The 18,602-nt window shown below is 39.4% G+C and overlaps 1 protein-coding gene across 2 annotated transcripts in view; it reads right to left on the reverse strand.

Moving 5' to 3' along the window:
* The window catches only part of LOC130906457 (serine/threonine-protein kinase DCLK1-like), a 69,070-nt gene extending 53,877 nt beyond the window's left edge, over window positions 1-15,193 (reverse strand). The window contains exons 1-3 of one of the 2 annotated variants that reach the window (XM_057820823.1): window positions 15,023-15,193; window positions 12,580-13,014; window positions 5,577-5,923 (exon numbers count right to left, since the gene is read on the reverse strand). In XM_057820823.1, coding sequence (XP_057676806.1) covers window positions 5,577-5,923; window positions 12,580-12,976 — 744 coding nt within the window. In that variant the 5' untranslated portion in view covers window positions 12,977-13,014; window positions 15,023-15,193. Of the gene's footprint in view, window positions 1-5,576; window positions 5,924-12,579; window positions 13,015-15,022 lie in introns of those variants that run through there. The other variant, XM_057820824.1, reaches the window with a different exon arrangement.
* Between the last annotated feature and the right edge of the window lie 3,409 nt (window positions 15,194-18,602).

An 18,602-nucleotide genomic window follows, 5' to 3' on the forward strand; every position in this document is an offset into this window, starting at 1 on the left:
GGATTGCTGGCATTGAGTAATCATATTTCGCTGCCATTGGCGGCGATCAACATCATATCCAATTTGATTGGGATCGAACGATTGCTACCAGCATTCCAAGTCGAAATGGATTAGAAATACATATACATTTTTTTTTAAAATCAAAATTTGATCCTGTTATCGTCTTGCTGTCAAAATATTTGACTGATGACGATAAGCAAAAACTGCAATGCTCATATTAAAGCCATGAGAGAGGCGTATTTATTTCTTCCGCATAAACCAGGCTGTTGTCGTTGCGATTACAACGCGGATTAAGCACATTTCACTGCGGTTTAAACTAATCTCCTATTTGTCCGTTGTGCTTTCGTGATCTTTGGTATCCTTTCAGCCCCCACCCCAAAAAAAAGAGTGCACCCAGCCTGGGCAGTTCGCGTGTTGCCATGCCCCGTGGCCCAATCGACAGATTGGCTAAATATAGCAACGCCATAATAGCCTTACTTGCAAAGAGAGAGGAGGGGAGTTTATTGTGTAATCTCCAAGACGACCGTAACCCGTGGCAACCGGAGAACTAGCAGGCGTCAGGAGGAAAAAGTGTGACTTGAGATCTCATGTAGGAGGCTTCTCAAAGAAAGTAACGTGTTTTTTTGGACGACGCTCCGATCCGATCAGGAATCTGGAGCGACGTCCCGCTGGGTTAATCACGGCCGATCGTTAAATGGATTGCGAGGTCAGACGGGATGTGACGCCCGTCAGCGTTAGGAAAATAACACCAAATGCTCAGAGGGAAAACAGTAGCATCCCCACTTTTGGATGTGTTGTGACATAGGAGTCAGACAAATAATTAGTAATAGCATGAGATGAAGAAAAATGAGAATGTAGTTGTTGTTTTTTACCATGTAGATTAAGCGAAAAGTTATTTTACAGGAGTAAACCTTTAAAATCAAATGCTTCTAAAGTAAAGCTATTACAAAAAGAGTACCCCCACCCCCCGAAAAAAAAAAAATAATTTTGACTGGGACGGGGGAATGAACAACTACCAGCCCTGCCGCTTCAAATGGATTGGACGTCTAGCGCCATCAATTGCAGACAATAAGTTTGTCTGCCCAAGCCATAGTAGCAATTATTTACATCCAAGTGAGTATGCAGTCATTTAGAATTAAAAAAAAAAAAAAAAAAAAAAAAACGTTTTGTATTTTTTTAAAAATCGTGGCATCAGTACAGTATCGGCATCACACAGGAATGTATTGGAATTGGGAGCAACAACAAAAAAAATGGTATCAGTGCAAAACTAAAGCCCCTTTCACACGAGGCCTGTCGCGATAACAAATTTTAGTAGGCGATATAGTGTCTCATAAATTATTGCCGATTTGCGATTTTATTGTCATTTTTTAAAAATCCAATTAAACCACTAGTGTAGTGACAATTAATCCTAATCATTCATTCAAATGAAGTAAATTGTTATTCTTAAATAAAACAAAAACTATAATAAAAATACTCAATATTTTAAATAAAAAAAAAACAACAACACATACATACGTATGTTTAATTTGAAATCAAGCTAAGTGTAGAATATGAAATAGGTGAGAAACCCAACACCATTTTTGTTTACTGCCAATCCGAGCCCATCAAAAGTGTTTATTGTGTGTTATTCTTTTTTTTTTTTTTGAATGGGATTCCTTCGGTGCGCTGCCCAACCCAAACTGCTTGACCGACCGGCACCGTTCCAGTATCGACACGTCCGAAATTTTCGCACGACGATGGCGTTTTTTCAAACGGACCCGAAAGATTTTCCGTTGCGCCGCAAACGGCAATTTTCCGGAAAAAAAAGCAATTTTCAAAATGTATCTTGTCCTACAATTTTTGACCAAATTACGGTGAGGGGCATAAAAGTTGTATACAGAATTTGGAATAAATTTACGGTTCACCGGAAATTTGACAAAAACTTGCCCATTCATTTTTAATGAGAAAAAAAAAGTTTCAAAATGTATTCACTTTAATTTTTGAACAAAACACACAATTTGGGCATCAAAAATTCCGGAACAGCGAGGGGCATAAAAGTCACACAGAAAATTTATTTGAAATAATGTACGGTTTTAAAAACTTGCCCATTCATTTTTTATGGGAAACTAAGAAAAGTTTCAAAATGTATCTAGTTCAAAATGACTGTCAGCTTGTCCTGCATAGTGCGCATTTGAAGCCAAATTATTCATTGCCAATCAGATTTTTCAAAATGGGTGTCATTTTAACTGTGTTTAATTATCAACTGTGTATGTGAAATTTAACTCCAGAAATCTTTATTTACATGTTGAACATGACCTGCTTTTACTTTGAAATGTTTCCTGGAAGTACAATGTGGCAATGCTAATGTTTTACAGTGTTTCCTATAGATGTGTTTCCTTATTTTGTACGTCTAAAGTTTAATTCTACAGTGTGTTGATGACCAATAAACATCTGTCAAAGGAACTGGAGTGTCATATGCAATCAACACGCGCGTGCTCCAAATGCACGCAGCACACACACGTGTGCAGCACACATACCAAAGTATGTATGCGCGCATGCACACAGCGATAAATCACAGCCGGGAAAATTACCGACCTCATTTTTATTTACTGTGTGACAGGCTTATTTCACACACACCTGAACACCGTTTAAATCCCGAGATTTAAATGGGCAGACCTTATGTGTCGACTGACACGGAGATGACGCTGACATTAACTGAGTCGCGTCATGGTATAATGTACGGGACTTTCCCTGCATGAAGGCTGATGACGTAAATATCATGATGGGCCGATCGTCATTTCCTCTTTCTTCCCGTTAAGACGAAAATCGGTAAACAAACATGGCATGGTAAGCTGGAAATAGCTAAATTAAACAGAAAACATAAAAAAATAAAATTGCTGCTGGATCGTAAAGCTGAGGAAGATAGTTCATCGTCCATGTTTGGCAGTATGGTTTATTTTGTTGCCAATGCCGACCAAAAATGACGTAAAGTCTGGGTTACAAAATCGCGCCAGCCGCACAGAGAGCGCCGAGTCGGCAACACGGGACAAGTTAGTGAACGTGTCTAACCCGCTTTATTCCTGGAATATCTCCCTATGTCTAAAAGTCATGACACGATTAATTTACTGGGATACAGTGGTGTTACCAGGATGCCAGGTGTGGGTGGGCATTAGTCTTACCTGGGGAAAAAAAAGAAAAAAAAAGCTACAATGCTCAAGTAGGTCGAAACCAGCGTAGGGCTACTGCACATTAAAACATGTTTTGCTCCTCGAGATACAGTGCCTTGCAAAAGTATTCGGCCCCCTTGAATCTTGCAACCTTTCGCCAAATTTCAGGCTTCAAACATAAAGATATGAAATTTAATTTTTTTGTCAAGAATCAACAACAAGTGGGACACAATCGTGAAGTGGAACAACATTTATTGGACAATTTAAACTTTTTTAACAAATAAAAAACTGAAAAGTGGGGCGTGCAATATTATTCGGCCCCTTTACTTTCAGTGCAGCAAACTCACTCCAGAAGTTCAGTGAGGATCTCTGAAGGATCCAATGTTGTCCTAAATGACCGATGATGATAAATAGAATCCACCTGTGTGTAATCAAGTCTCCGTATAAATGCACCTGCTCTGTGATAGTCTCAGGGTTCTGTTTAAAGTGCAGAGAGCATTATGAAAACCAAGGAACACACCAGGCAGGTCCGAGATACTGTTGTGGAGAAGTTTAAAGCCGGATTCGGATACAAAAAGATTTCCCAAGCTTTAAACATCTCAAGGAGCACTGTGCAAGCCATCATATTGAAATGGAAGGAGTATCAGACTACTGCAAATCTACCATGACCTGGCCGTCCTTCCAAACTTTCTTCTCAAACAAGGAGAAAACTGATCAGAGATGCAGCCAAGAGGCCCATGATCACTCTGGATGAACTGCAGAGATCTACAGCTGAGGTGGGAGAGTCTGTCCATAGGACAACAATCAGTCGTACACTGCACAAATCTGGTCATTATGGAAGAGTGGCAAGAAGAAAGCCATTTCTCAAAGATATCCATAAAAAGTCTCGTTTAAAGTTTGCCACAAGCTTCCTGGGAGACACACCAAACATGTGGAAGAAGGTGCTCTGGTCAGATGAAACCAAAATTGAACTTTTTGGCCACAATGCAAAACGATATGTTTGGCGTAAAAGCAACACAGCTCATCACCCTGAACACACCATCCCCACTGTCAAACATGGTGGTGGCAGCATCATGGTTTGGGCCTGCTTTTCTTCAGCAGGGACAGGGAAGATGGTTAAAATTGACGGGAAGATGGATGCAGCCAAATACAGGAACATTCTGGAAGAAAACCTGTTGGTATCTGCACAAGACCTGAGACTGGGACGCAGATTTATCTTCCAACAGGACAATGATCCTGGTGGCGCTACAAAGTATTAACGCAAGGGGGCCGAATAATATTGCACGCCCCACTTTTCAGTTTTTTATTTGTTAAAAAAGTTTAAATTATCCAATAAATTTTGTTCCACTTCACGATTGTGTCCCACTTGTTGTTGATTCTTGACAAAAAATTAAAATTTTATATCTTTATGTTTGAAGCCTGAAATGTGGCGAAAGGTTGCAAGGTTCAAGGGGGCCAAATACTTTTGCAAGGCACTGTAACTGTTGTTGTGATTTTAATATAAACAAATAACAGTTGATTTCATTTTATTTGACTTAGGTGACAATGTTTTTTTAAGTAACCTATTGTGATTCCTCGGTTTTATTATTGTTAATATAGTTATTCTTTGTTCCGCAGCCCCTTTGAGCTCAATTTGACCCCCTTAGAATGCTTCAAAATGCACCAAAATCGGCAGGCAGGTCAAGACAGGTGCAATCTTTGATACCGTGTAAAGAAAAATTCAAAATACACTATGTAGCGCCCCCTAGCAGTCATTCTTTATCCTGCTGACGCTTTGAGCCCTAATTTGACCCCCTCAGAATGCTTCAAAACTCACCAAAGGGTGAAAACTGGTGAAAACTTTGATAAAATGAAAAAAAACAACAACAAAAAATATGCGTAAATGTGTGTAGCGCCCCCTAGGAACAAAATCAACATTTCATTTCATTTTTTTACTTTTCTTTTTTTTTTTTTTTTTAATAAGGTGAAAGAGGAGGTAACAATGCAACGGTTAAATCTTAGAACACATCAGTACTATATGAATGGGATACTTTGGGTTTTCTTTGGGTGGGCAGAGCTTGTCTGTGGGTGGGCACTGCCCACCCCCCACCCCCCACCTGGTAACGCCCCTGCCGGGATAGAAGTCTGCAAGGGGCCTAATTTTTACATCTTAAACCTTACAAAGACATCAAAATATCACGAGAAGGAAATGAGATTTTGGGAGGGAAAAAAAGGTGAGGATACGATAAGAAATGTACATTTTGTTTAAAAAAAGAATTAAAGCTTTCCAAATATTTTGAAAATGATGTTATAATCTCTTACGCAAAAGAGTCCTAACCATAAAAGATTTTTTTTTGAAGAATAAAATTTGAAAAAAAGTTCAACTGTGTTTTTGAATCATAAAAAGATATGCACCAAGGCCTTGAGCTATAGGAGTTCCGTGTGACTCACCAGTTTCCCCTCCAGCGTGTAGATCTTTTTAACAACTCCCGAGTCCAGCTTGATGGCATCGGTGATGACGGTCAGCACCTGCTCGTAGGAGTGCGCTGTCTTCTTGTTCAGCAGAACTCGCACGGCCTTGCGGGGCTTCATGCCGCTGCGGACTACTGTCACCAGCTTGGGCCGAACAAAGTCCTTGTTGTCGCGGCTCTCGGGCGGCACACCGCTAGCTAGCGATGGCGGCCCGCGGGCCGAGCCGGTGCCTGACGCTTTGACGTTCACCGACCAGTTGGGGTTGACGTTTTTGCTGTAGTCCACCTTTTTGTAAGATTCCACGGAGCTGCACACGTAGCTTTCGCCTGCAGGGGGCGTCAGTGTTAGAAAACTGGATATTAATCTTAGGAGGCTCAATTAAATCGTGTCTGCAGGTTATTACTATGGTAGTTTGTGATACTTGAGCTTTCCTTGAAATGCAGTTTACGATATTCATTCAAATGCGTGCAAAGTGATGGAATTCACAACATTGGGGAAATAAGCAATTTTGTTTTAGTCAATAATATTTAAATAAAAGTATTTTGGAATTGATTTTTCAATTTGATTGCATAACTCTCATTTAAAGAAACATTAAAGAAACTTTAATTTTTCAGTTTTAGTTGATTTTAGCGATGCCGGTGGACAAAAGCGGTAGTGTTTTGCCTTAAAGAGCATATGACACGAGAAAAAAAGTCTTAAATGGCATTATTATGTGAATTAGAATCATATTTTGAGACGATTCGACTATATAGACCAATTTAGCAAAGCACAGATGACGAGAAATTAGTCTTTTAATCTGCCGGTTAGCCACGCCTGCCATTATAGGGCTTTAGCGTCCCCAACAGGTGGATGACGTCAGCGTTAGACTGGGCTCATCGGTTTTACTATTCAGCCCATTGAGGGGGAATTATTCAGAACGAGGAAAACGCGACGAAGAGTGCCGCAAAATGTCATTGTTTCAGTCTGTTTCAGTCTCTCTCTACTCCAATATTTTTACAGAATATTCTTTTTATCCAAGTATTTTCCCCAATAGCTATATAAATGGCTTGAGAAGGACCAGTCAGCCCGTCAAGGGGGAACTATTCACAACGAGGAAAACGCAACGAAGAGAGCGGCAAAATGTCAGTGTTTCTGTCTCTTTACTTCAATATTTTTACAGGATATTTTTTTTTTATCCAAGTATTTTCCCCAATTGCTAAATAAATGGCATGGTCATGACAAATAACAGTCTTGTGCAGAATGGAATATGAAATAATAAAAATGCATTTATTCAGGACGACATGGCAAAATTACTCCATAATGGTCAAAACTGTCGACTTCACCTTTACTGTCGCACCTCCCGAACGATATTTTATGACACCTAAATCGGACATATGTCATTTCCCTTCCCCGGCTTCGGAGAATGTAAACAAACCAGAAGGCGTGACAGCTAGCTGACATGCTAACCCGAACCGAGTGATGTTTCAAAGTCTTCGAAGCGGAAAATCACTCATATCTATCCTGGATTATTTGACATGACGACCCGGTTGTCGATTGTCTTCGCGGATCGGCAAACCGCCCGGCGGAGAGCAATTTACAGTTCGTTCCCCGGAGGAGGGTGGCTGGAGTTGTTGTGCAGCTAACGTGCTGCTGCTAATGAGCATTAGGAGAGCTTTTTACATGCCTATCAATGATCAAACGTAAGTAGTCCTTCATTTAAAGGAAGTGTGTAGTGTTTACTTTGTAATTGCTGTATTCGTATTTGACATAATACAAAACAAAATGTTTACTCACTTCCTCGTAAGTCCAATGGTCCCACAGTAAATATCCACGGTGAATGGGAACCTTTTGAAACTCCAAAAAGGCGCATACGCCTCTCCCTCATACAGAATGATTTTTCTGCAGCCGTTTGGCTGGCGTGATAATCAAAATCAGCAAAATCAGCTGAATCCTTCGTCCTCATACACAACAGTACACTGTAGCGTGAAGAGGATGTCTTCTACCGTACACGTCACAGCGCCCTCCTCCTCAATGCAAGACCGAAGCCGGAAGTCACTCATTTTCATGGCGCGGGATTCAAAAAACTAAATAAAAATAGCGATCGCTTCCACACACATCCAAGCAGTCCATATCATTCAGGGGCATAAAATACCACGTGTATTATGAAATAAACATGCTTTTTTGTGTCACAGGCACTTTAAGGAAGACTGCGTTTTCCATGAGGACCAGCGCACACCCACAAAGTGTCGTGAAATCATCGATCAATCAAGCAGTCAATCAATCAAAAATGAATCGCCTGGTCGCCTAAAGATGGATTAAATAACATTTCTGTTTCAAGCTGCTGTGTGAAGGAGTGAAAGCCCAGCTTTTTCTTTCCTCCTCAGACAAAACTTTTTGCCTCTTTTGTTGCTCTGCCATCTTTGCAGAATTCACGTGAAAGCATTCGCATCGACTCTTGTCTTTATAATGAATGGGGAAAAGGCGAAGTGATGTATCCCGTAAAGCAGTCAGCACATTTGTAGTTTTTTTTTTGTGCGTGTGGCAGGGTTCCTGCCACCCTCCTCAAAGTTAATTAGTGCCGGTGAAAGAGACACAGACCCCCTCAAGATATAATAGAGGCGTCATTCAACTAGTAGTCAAAAGCTACTTATTGTTGCTTTAAATGATTTTTTTTTTTTTTTAAGTTTTTTTCATTTTTTTAGCATGAAATACAAAAACCATTTAACTTTAACAACAAGGTAATAAAATTATAATCAAATAATTCAAAATGAAAATGAATGTATTCTCAACAAAGTGAGTAATAAAAGTTATGAAAATAAAGAAAGTCAGTACTATGTAAAGTAATAAATGTATTGTCATAGTATATATATATATATATATATATATATATATATATATATATATATATATATATATATATATATATATATATATATATATATATGTGCACTTTTTTTTTTTTTTTTTGACTGGGAGTTGACTGGGAGGGGCGAATGAATGAACCATTCACCCCTCCTAGTTCATTTACCCCTCCCAGTCAAACTAGATTAGACGTCTAGTGCCATTAATGGCACCGAAAGATGAACATTCACAGCTAGAACATTTTGAATGAATAAAGTTTGAATGAATTGGACATCTATCGTTTTCAATGGCAGCCAGACAAACTTGCCCAGCAGATTGTTGCTCTTGAACCAAGGGCGTAGGTTTGCAGGTTTGCATAGGAATGGTGGGGACACAACACGACCAACCTTTCAGGATGCTTAAATTGTCCCCACCGATTTTTACGCAACCTTATTTGCATTACATAATGACTTCAATTATATAGGTAATTTAGATTGTCTTCTCATGTTGTACGGATAGAATTACCATTATTAAGTGAATTCTTTTCATAATGTTTTGACTTACATATATTCCTTTTCACTCACTGTATATATTTTATTCCCCCTAAAAGCAGGTTTGGTTGGGTGATGACTTAAGCCCCCCCCTTCTCCACCCCCTTTGAAGAGGAGGGATATTAGCAGTTTTTTTCTGCCAGCAGCAGCCACTGTAAGTAAGTCAGTGTTGTGAAGGTGGGGGGAAACACCACTAATTTACTACTGAAAGTCTGACCTGCATCAGAGTTGGCATAGCATTAATCTGTGTGAACTTGCTAACAAAACTACTGCGATCAGGCCAGCCTCGACAAGGAACAACGAAGTCAAGCTAGCCATTCTTCATTTGGATCATTGTTTGCATTATGGGGATTACTGTAATGCAACGCAGTGGCTTCAGAGTGCAAGTCCCAAGAATGGGTCCACTTCAGAGGGACACTCACATGAACATGAACTGACATGAAAAAAAAAATCTGAAATGAAATCGCAAATCAGAATTTCATGAGAGTACTTTGGTTCGAGTCTTGGGGTAGTCTGGGGTGCCTCAGGTCTATATCAGTCCTTGGATATCTCGGGGGAGTTTTCATGATTTTTTTCCCCCCCGAAAATCACTTTTATATTACAATACTTTAGTTTGAGTCTAGGGGTGCTCCAGTGTCCCCAAGAGATGGACCCATTCTTGGATAGCTTCCCATTTTTTTAATAAAGGAACTTTCACTTCAAAATGTTTCTTTAGTAGTTTTTGAAAACAAAAGTTTGAATCGAACGTTGTATCATGCTAACCAATTCACATAAAAGTTAGTACGATAATTTTTGGACAATAAAGCGCACCTGACTATAAGCCGCCACCCACCAAATGTGACACGAAAACAGCATTTGTTCATAGATAAGCTGCACTGGCCTATAAGCCACAGCTGTCCTCACTGTATTATGGGATATTTACACCCAAAGATATCAAGCGTTAACACTATATTTGACAGCGGCATCGTAAGACTGTCAAAAGATCAAATGAACCACCATGAAGCTTCGAGCCAATTCCTTCAAGACGTTTCATTTGGCCATTACTGTTCCCTTGGGGGAGACAGTCAACTAAATTCAGTTCAAGTTTATTGTCCCCTAAGAAGGGGAAACTTATCTTACAGCAGGTAAGCCTATACAGATAACACAACAACAGATAACTCATACACATAAAATAACACAGACTACAATTTAAAAATGCTACAGACAGCTTCGCATCTAGGTGCAAGAATTGTGCAAATTTAGCAGCCTAATCGTACTTGGTAAGAAGGAGCCTCTGCTGCCACATGTTGTCAACATTGTTATTGTCCAACATGTCTCCTAACATGCATGGCAGCATTACAGTTCTTACATGTTCTGTGCTAATTATTTCTTCAGTTACTGTTCCAGTTGTTTTATTAATTGGTAGTTATGGTATTTGGTAACACTTTATTTGACAGTGGTGCCATAAGACTGTCATAAGTCCATCCTAATTATGGCACGACACTACCATGAGCATGAATGAAAGCCTATGATAGATATCATTTTGAGTCATCCGGCAAATTATCTCACTTTTGAATGGATGCAAAGATCCAATCTGGAAATAAATGGAATTATTCACATAATTCATGTCATTAATGCTCATGATAGGGTCATGTCATAAATATGACAGTTTTATGGCAGTCTTATGACACCGATGTCAAAGATAGTGTTACCTTTTAACCGAAATAAATCAACAAGTAAGCCGCACTGGACTATAAGCCATGTGATTCAAAATGAGGGGGAAAAGTAGAGGTTGAAAGTCTGAAATTGTGGTATAAATCAATACAGATTTATTTTGCTTTGATCATTTCACCTATCAATTAAGTTCATATTTGCGAGAAATACAGTGCCTTGCAAAAGTATGTGGCCCCCTTGAACCTTGCAATCTTTCGCCACATTTCAGGTTTCAAACATAAAGATATAAAATTTTAATTTTTTGTCAAGAATCAACAACAAATGGGACACAATCGTGAAGTGGAACAAAATTTATTGGATAATTTAAACTTTTTTAACAAATAAAAAACTGAAAAGTGGGGCGTGCAATATTATTCGGCCCCCTTGCGTTAATACTTTGTAGCGCCACCTTTTGCTCCAATTACAGCTGCAAGTCGCTTGGGGTATGTTTCTATCAATTTTGCACATCGAGAGACTGACATTCTTGCCCATTCTTCCTTGCAAAACAGCTCGAGCTCAGTGAGGTTGGATGGAGAGTGTTTGTGAACAGCAGTCTTCAGCTCTTTCCACAGATTCTCGATTGGATTCAGGTCTGGACTTTGACATGGCCATTCTAACACCTGGATACGTTTATTTTTTAACCATTCCATTGTAGATTTGGCTTTATGTTTTGGATCATTGTCCTGTTGGAAGTTAAATCTCCGTCCCAGTCTCAGGTCTTGTGCAGATACCAACAGGTTTTCTTCCAGAATGTTCCTGTATTTGGCTGCATCCATCTTCCCGTCAATTTTAACCATCTTCCCTGTCCCTGCTGAAGAAAAGCAGGCCCAAACCATGATGCTGCCACCACCATGTTTGACAGTGGGGATGTTGTGTTCAGGGTGATGAGCTGTGTTGCTTTTACGCCAAACATATCGTTTTGCATTGTGGCCAAAAAGTTCAATTTTGGTTTCATCTGACCAGAGCACCTTCTTCCACATGTTTGGTGTCTCCCAGGTGGCTTGTGGCAAACTTTAAACGAGACTTTTTATGGATATCTTTGAGAAATGGCTTTCTTCTTGCCACTCTTCCATAAAGGCCAGATTTGTGCAGTGTACGACTGATTGTTGTCCTATGGACAGACTCTCCCACCTCAGCTGTAGATCTCTGCAGTTCATTCAGAGTGATCATGGGCCTCTTGGCTGCATCTCTGATCAGTTTTCTCCTTGTTTGAGAAGAAAGTTTGGTAGATTTGCAGTGGTCTGATGCTCCTTCCATTTCAATATGATGGCTTGCACAGTGCTCCTTGAGATGTTTAAAGCTTGGGAAATCTTTTTGTATCCAAATCCGGCTTTAAACTTCTCCACAACAGTATCTCGGACCTGCCTGGTGTGTTCCTTGGTTTTCATAATCCTCTCTGCACTTTAAACAGAACCCTGAGACTATCACAGAGCAGGTGCATTTATACGGAGACTTGATTACACACATGTGGATTCTATTTATCATCATCGGTCATTTAGGACAACATTGGATCATTCAGAGATCCTCACTGAACTTCTGGAGTGAGTTTGCTGCACTGAAAGTAAAGGGGCCGAATAATATTGCACGCCCCACTTTTCAGTTTTTTATTTGTTAAAAAAGTTTAAATTATCCAATAAATGTTGTTCCACTTCACGACTGTGTCCCACTTGTTGTTGATTCTTGACAAAAAAATTAAATTTCATATCTTTATGTTTGAAGCCTGAAATGTGGCGAAAGGTTGCAAGATTCAAGGGGGGCGAATATTTTTGCAAGGCACTGTATGGCTCTGACACCCATTCAATAATCTTTCATTATTTTTATTTTATTTCATTAATATCCCGTCCCCATTAAAAATGTACAGGTTATTGGCCCTATATGTTGAGACCAAACCTACGCCCTTGCCGCTCCCATACTTTTACCTTCAACAAGCTGATCGATGCTTCCGACGCGTCCGGAGCCGTCCAACGTGTAGATGTTGCGCACGCCCTGCGGCAGGTTGACGTTGTCGCAGAGCGCGCGCGTCAGGTCGGCCAGCAGAGCGTCGAAGGTGCGGAATCGGTCGGTGGACACCGCGTACACGATGCCGTGGAAGAAGCGGTCGCCGTTGCGGTAGAAGCGGACCTTCTTGGCACGTTTCTCGGCGCTCAAGTCCTTCAGGCTGCGCGGCGCGCGGAACAGGCTCCACTGTGCGCTGTGCGCCGGGCTCTGCACGCCATTGACGCGCGCCCCGGCCCCCGTGGCCCCAGCGGCTCCGGACGCCGACCCGGCCCGGTCTCCTTGACGCTGAGCTCGGTCGTCAAAGTGCTCCATGTCCATGTGGCCCGGCGGCGCCAGCACCACCACCGCGGTACTGTCTGACGTACACGCACGCGCAAGGACAAAAGTTGTGAAAGCAAAACAAGCAGAGAGCAAGCGCGCGTCTCAGATTATAGCCTCTAATGACAGATTAAGGGCCCCGTTCACAACCTATTACAGATTTGCGTGCACGACTCGATTACAATCGTATTAAAAAAAAAAAAAAAAAAACGTTGCACTTGTGCAAAGAAAAAAAAACAACGCACAAAATATTTTTGCAAGCGTAGAAAATATTTTCACGCACATAAAATATTTTTGCTGACACAAAAAATCTTTTGTAAGTGTACAAATGTTATTTATGAGCACGAAAACTTTTTGCAAACATATTTTTTTGCTGAGGAAATTTAACTCCTGTGACGTGGATACAATGAAGTATTTCTGCCAGTAGGGGGCAGTGCAGTTTTATAACCCGATAGCCCATAACCATAGTTTCTTGATTACATCCTTTGCACAACCGACAAATGGTGACGGCAGTCAAATTTTTTTTCGGTTTGGCAGGACGAAAAATTACAATCACTTAGTGCAGCGATTAATCGATTAAGTCCATTCGAATTAAATTTTGCTGCTTTGAGTATTCATTTAATTAAAGTGGGGTTGTAATGGTTTGTTTTGAAAGAGTTTGCATTTAGTTTTATTGATTTGGGTCGATACACTCCCCTCTAGTGGCAACAGTGAATTTGACATAACTCATTTCACTTCACATTGCTGAATCCAGCTGCTCCCTGTTAAGACCAACATAAGATCAGTTTTTGTTTAAGCTAATGTTTTTTTTAAATGCATTCGTAATTTAGTTTATAGGTATATTTAGCCATTTTTGTGGGAATATGTGTTTGAACCATTTGTTAAGAGCATTGTAAAAAAAAAAAAAAAAAAAAAAATAGCATTTCATAGCATTTAAGCTAGCGGACTTTTGCTGTGTAAATTAGCCAGTCGTTATTTTGTTGTACGTAGATCCTCAATTTTTTTTAAATTTTTTATACTGTTTGAGGTTCAGTTCAGGTATTTTAATTTTTTATGTTCCTCATCCGATTACTCTATTATTCGAACAAACTAGTTCATCGATTAATCGACTACTAAAATAATCGATAGCTGCAGCACTAGAATTACTACTTTGTGTTACAGTCGACTACTATCAACATAATGTCGACTTTGAGCGACGCTAATCTAATGGAAAAAATAATCTATAAAGGACACTCGAGTTATGTTTTACTTGGCATTTAAGAGTGTTTTTGTATTTGTGTGTAAAAGTCCAAACTGCGACCCGCTTCCTAGTTTTATATTGGCCCAAACAAGAAGCTTGAGTTCAGCCTACACATTCTGTTGCACTTATCAGCGTCAGCATTAGATGGAGTTAGTCAAACAGTGCCTCTCTTTTTTTTTTCATAATAATAAACTCCAATAATAATATACTCCTATGTGATAAATTGAGCTCTTTTTTTTTTCTTTTTTTTTTGCTGGACATTCTCTTTTTTCTGTTCTGCAGTTTGTTTAGTCTATATATACACATTAATATTTCTTTACTTTTTGCAATATCCTTATACCAAAGGGTTTTTTAGGTTGTTGCATGTAGCTCTTAATTCATTCGCTTCCATTGACATTTATAGACATCATATCCATTTCAACTGGGAAGTCAGGCATTGAGTTATCATGTTTCACTGCCATTGACGTCCATAGACGGCCAACGTCGATAGCTCCCTGCCATCCCTATCAAAATGGATCGAAGGTATGTCGATATCAATGGCAGTCAATGAGTTAATTACCAAAAAAAAATCGTTGGTATCACTCTCCCTGTCAAAATGGATTGGACGTTTGTCACCGTCAACGGAGGCCAATAAGTGAATAATCTCACTCTGTTTCTAATCTCTTGTACTTCCCGGCCGCTGTCGACTTTCAAAAGTGAACATTTTATCTGAAAAGCTGTCAAAAGCCTTATAACGCATGCATGCGTGCCTCGATGCTCGCCCATCATTAACACCCTATAAAAACTAACACGTGCACGTGACTTACCGACGCGAGAGCTAAGCTCCTCCGTCACCTCCAGAGTGAAAAAAGCTGGACTAGTTAACAAAAGCAGAAGGGCTTCGGAGCCCCTTCCTCACACGGATGATAATGATGATGAAGGGAAAGAAGCAAAAGCTCAACGGCACACCAATTAAGTAGCGGCTGCAGCCCTCCCTACCGCCCCCTCTTCTGCAACGTCACTCGTGTCGTGATTCCCATTCGCCTCACACACACGCACGTTTGACACGTGACGTCAGCATCAGTCCATGCTCTGATTGGTAGCTGAGAATAAGCCAAATTAGACGAGCATTTGCACACAAAGCCATTCATTTCACAGTAGATTTCTTATTATAATTATTATTATCGATGGGGAGTTTCTAATAATTTGGGAAGTCAAATTATTCAAAATTAGAACTCCAAATTCCAAATATGAGTGAAAGCATGCATAGAAAACATTGCTGTTCAAACTACGCCCCCCGGCCTAGCAGTTATTATTGGCCTGCAGCAGATTATGAAAATATCATTGAATATGGCCCACACAACAAGCTTGGGTTTAGCCTTCAACATTAGATAGCGCAAGTCACTTAAACAGGGCTATTTTATATATATATATATATATATATATATATATATATATATATATATATATATATATATATATATATATATATATATATATATATATATATATATATATATATATATATTAGGGCTGTCAAAATTATCACGTTAACGCACGGTAATTAATTTTTTAAATTAATCACGTTAAAATATTTGACGCAATTAACGCACATGTCCCGCTCAGACAGTATTCTGCCTTTTGGTAAGTTTTACAGCAAGGTTTTTTGTGCTGTCTAACAGCGAACTCTTGTGGTCGCTTTGCGACATGGTTTATTGCTTTCTTGCCAGTTCAATATGGCTGCACGACGTCTCGGGCTGACGCCTACGTTGTAATGTTGTGCTTATATGATCCTTGGACAAGATTTGTCCGTAAGTATGGTTGTTGTAAAGAATGCACATATTATGTTAGTAAGGGAAATGTTATATTTTTTGTATGAGACGCCTTTTGTTTATGTTTAGTGAACCTGTATAGCGTGCTAAGCTAACGTTGTTGCTAATGCAATGCTTGTGTACTTTTTTTTTGTAGTTTCACTACGGTCTAAAGAGGACAGTGGTTTGAGGCCATTTTATTAATAAATCAGATGAAAAAGGAAGAAGTCTGATTGTTAAGGCGTCGTTCACTAGCTGTCTAGCTTTGGAAAAAGTAGACGCTTCGGAGTGAGGACAGCATAGACAGATTTAAATGACAGTAGAGTGAAATGCCCACTACAGTCCTTATGTACCGTATGTTTAATGTATATATCCATCTTGTGTTTTATCTTTCCATTCCAACAAATTATTTTACAGAATATATATATAATTTACAGAAAAATACGGCATATTTTATAGATGGTTTGAATTGCGATTAATTGTGATTAATTACGATTAATTAATTTTTAAGCTGTAATTAACTCGATTAAAAGTTTTAATCGTTTGACAGCCCTAATATATATATGTGTATACACCCAATTTGGCCAACTTTCAGAATTGTCCGATATGCATGTGTGATACATCATTGGAAAGCTTAAAATCTAAATTTTCTGGGGGAAGAACATTTTTGAACAAGAGGGCATTTTGAAAAAAAAAAAGTTTTTTAAACAGCAAAACCTTATTTGGGGGTGAGAGCACGCAAGAGCAGAATTACAGACGCCATGAATTTAACGAGATATTATCGCGTACTTATTTTGTTTCGATCCAAAAACTCCATGTAGCATGTATCACTGAGTGTGAAGACATAGCTGTGAATGGCCACAGCTGGATTTGTTTGGGATTGTATGGGTGAATCATGGTAATATAACAAGGGTTGTGATGCAGAAATCGCAGACATCAAGGAATGATCGAGATTTTCTTTTTCATATATTTACCCTTATAAACGTTTTTTTTTTTTTCCAATTTTTCTTTGTTTGAATCGATTACTCATCATCTAACACAGCGGAGAAAATGCGACAGTAACAAAAAAATACAATTAAGCGATAGTTATGAGGTAGATATCCTTCAGTTTTTTACAGACACCATTTTTTTCATTGTGACATAATTTGTTTAAAAGTTTAAATTATTTGAGTGAATAATTTTTTAAAGTCTTTTTTTTAAACTAAATATGAAACATCAATTAACTATTCTAAGATTAAAAACGACAGACATTTTGAATAATAAATATAATTAATTACCTTCGTTTTATGGCTGGGTTGAAACAAAAGCGGTCGCGCGACGTCTGTAAACGGGGGTTTTCAGGGTAAAACGGACAAATTAAAAATAGTTTGGGGACTTCATGCCTATATCTATCAAACACAACAGTTGTTTTATCTTAAAATACAGCAGTTTCTTTTAAAGAGGAGTGCAAGAGCAGAAACGGTCTTGTCTTATAAAGCCTAAAAAAGCAGTTTCTGCTCTTGCACTCCTCTTTTAAAGAAACTGCTGTATTTTGAGCCAAAACAACTGTTGTGTTTGAAAGAACAATTTGTCTATATGCTGCCATAGCAGATTCATGGTGCATTAAGTCCCCGAACTATTTTTAATTTGTCCGTTTTACCCTGAAGCCCCCCGTTTACAGACGTCGCGTAACCGCTTTTGTATAATAATGAATTCATAGGTACAGTGCCTTGCAAAAGTATTCGGCCCCTTTGAACCTTGCAACCTTTCGCCACATTTCAGGCTTCAAACATAAAGATATAAAATTTTAATTTTTTGTCAAGAATCAACAACAAGTGGGACACAGTCGTGAAGTGGAACAACATTTATTGGATAATTTAAACTTTTTTAACAAATAAAAAACTGAAAAGTGGGGCGTGCAATATTATTCGGCCCCCTTGCGTTAATATTTGTAGTCAATTTTAACCATCTTCCCTGTCCCTGCTGAAGAAAAGCAGGCCCAAACCAGGATGCTGCCACCACCATGTTTGACAGTGGGGATGGTGCGTTCAGGGTGATGAGCTGTGAGCTGCTTTTACGCCAAACACATCGTTTTGCATTGTGGCCAAAAAGTTCAATTTTGGTTTCTTCTGACCAGAGCACCTTCTTCCACATGTTTGGTGTGTCTCCCAGGTGGCTTGTGGCAAACTTTAAACGAGACTTTTTATGGATATCTTTGAGAAATGGCTTTCTTCTTGCCACTCTTCCATAAAGACCAGATTTGTGCAGTGTACGACTGATTGTTGTCCTATGGACAGACTCTCCCACCTCAGCTGTAGATCTCTGCAGTTCATCCAGAGTGATCATGGGCCTCTTGGCTGCATCTCTGATCAGTTTTCTCCTTGTTTGAGAAGAAAGTTTGGAAGGACGGCCGGGTCTTGGTAGATTTGCAGTGGTCTGATGCTCCTTCCATTTCAATATGATGGCTTGCACAGTGCTCCTTGAGATGTTTAAAGCTCGGGAAATCTTTTTGTATCCAAATCCGGCTTTAAACTTCTCCACAACAGTATCTCGGACCTGCCTGGTGTGTAATGCTCTCTGCACTTTAAACAGAACCCTGAGACTATCACAGAGCAGG

The sequence above is a fragment of the Corythoichthys intestinalis genome, chromosome 18 (assembly GCF_030265065.1).
Source record: "Corythoichthys intestinalis isolate RoL2023-P3 chromosome 18, ASM3026506v1, whole genome shotgun sequence".
NCBI classification, from domain to species: domain Eukaryota; kingdom Metazoa; phylum Chordata; class Actinopteri; order Syngnathiformes; family Syngnathidae; genus Corythoichthys; species Corythoichthys intestinalis.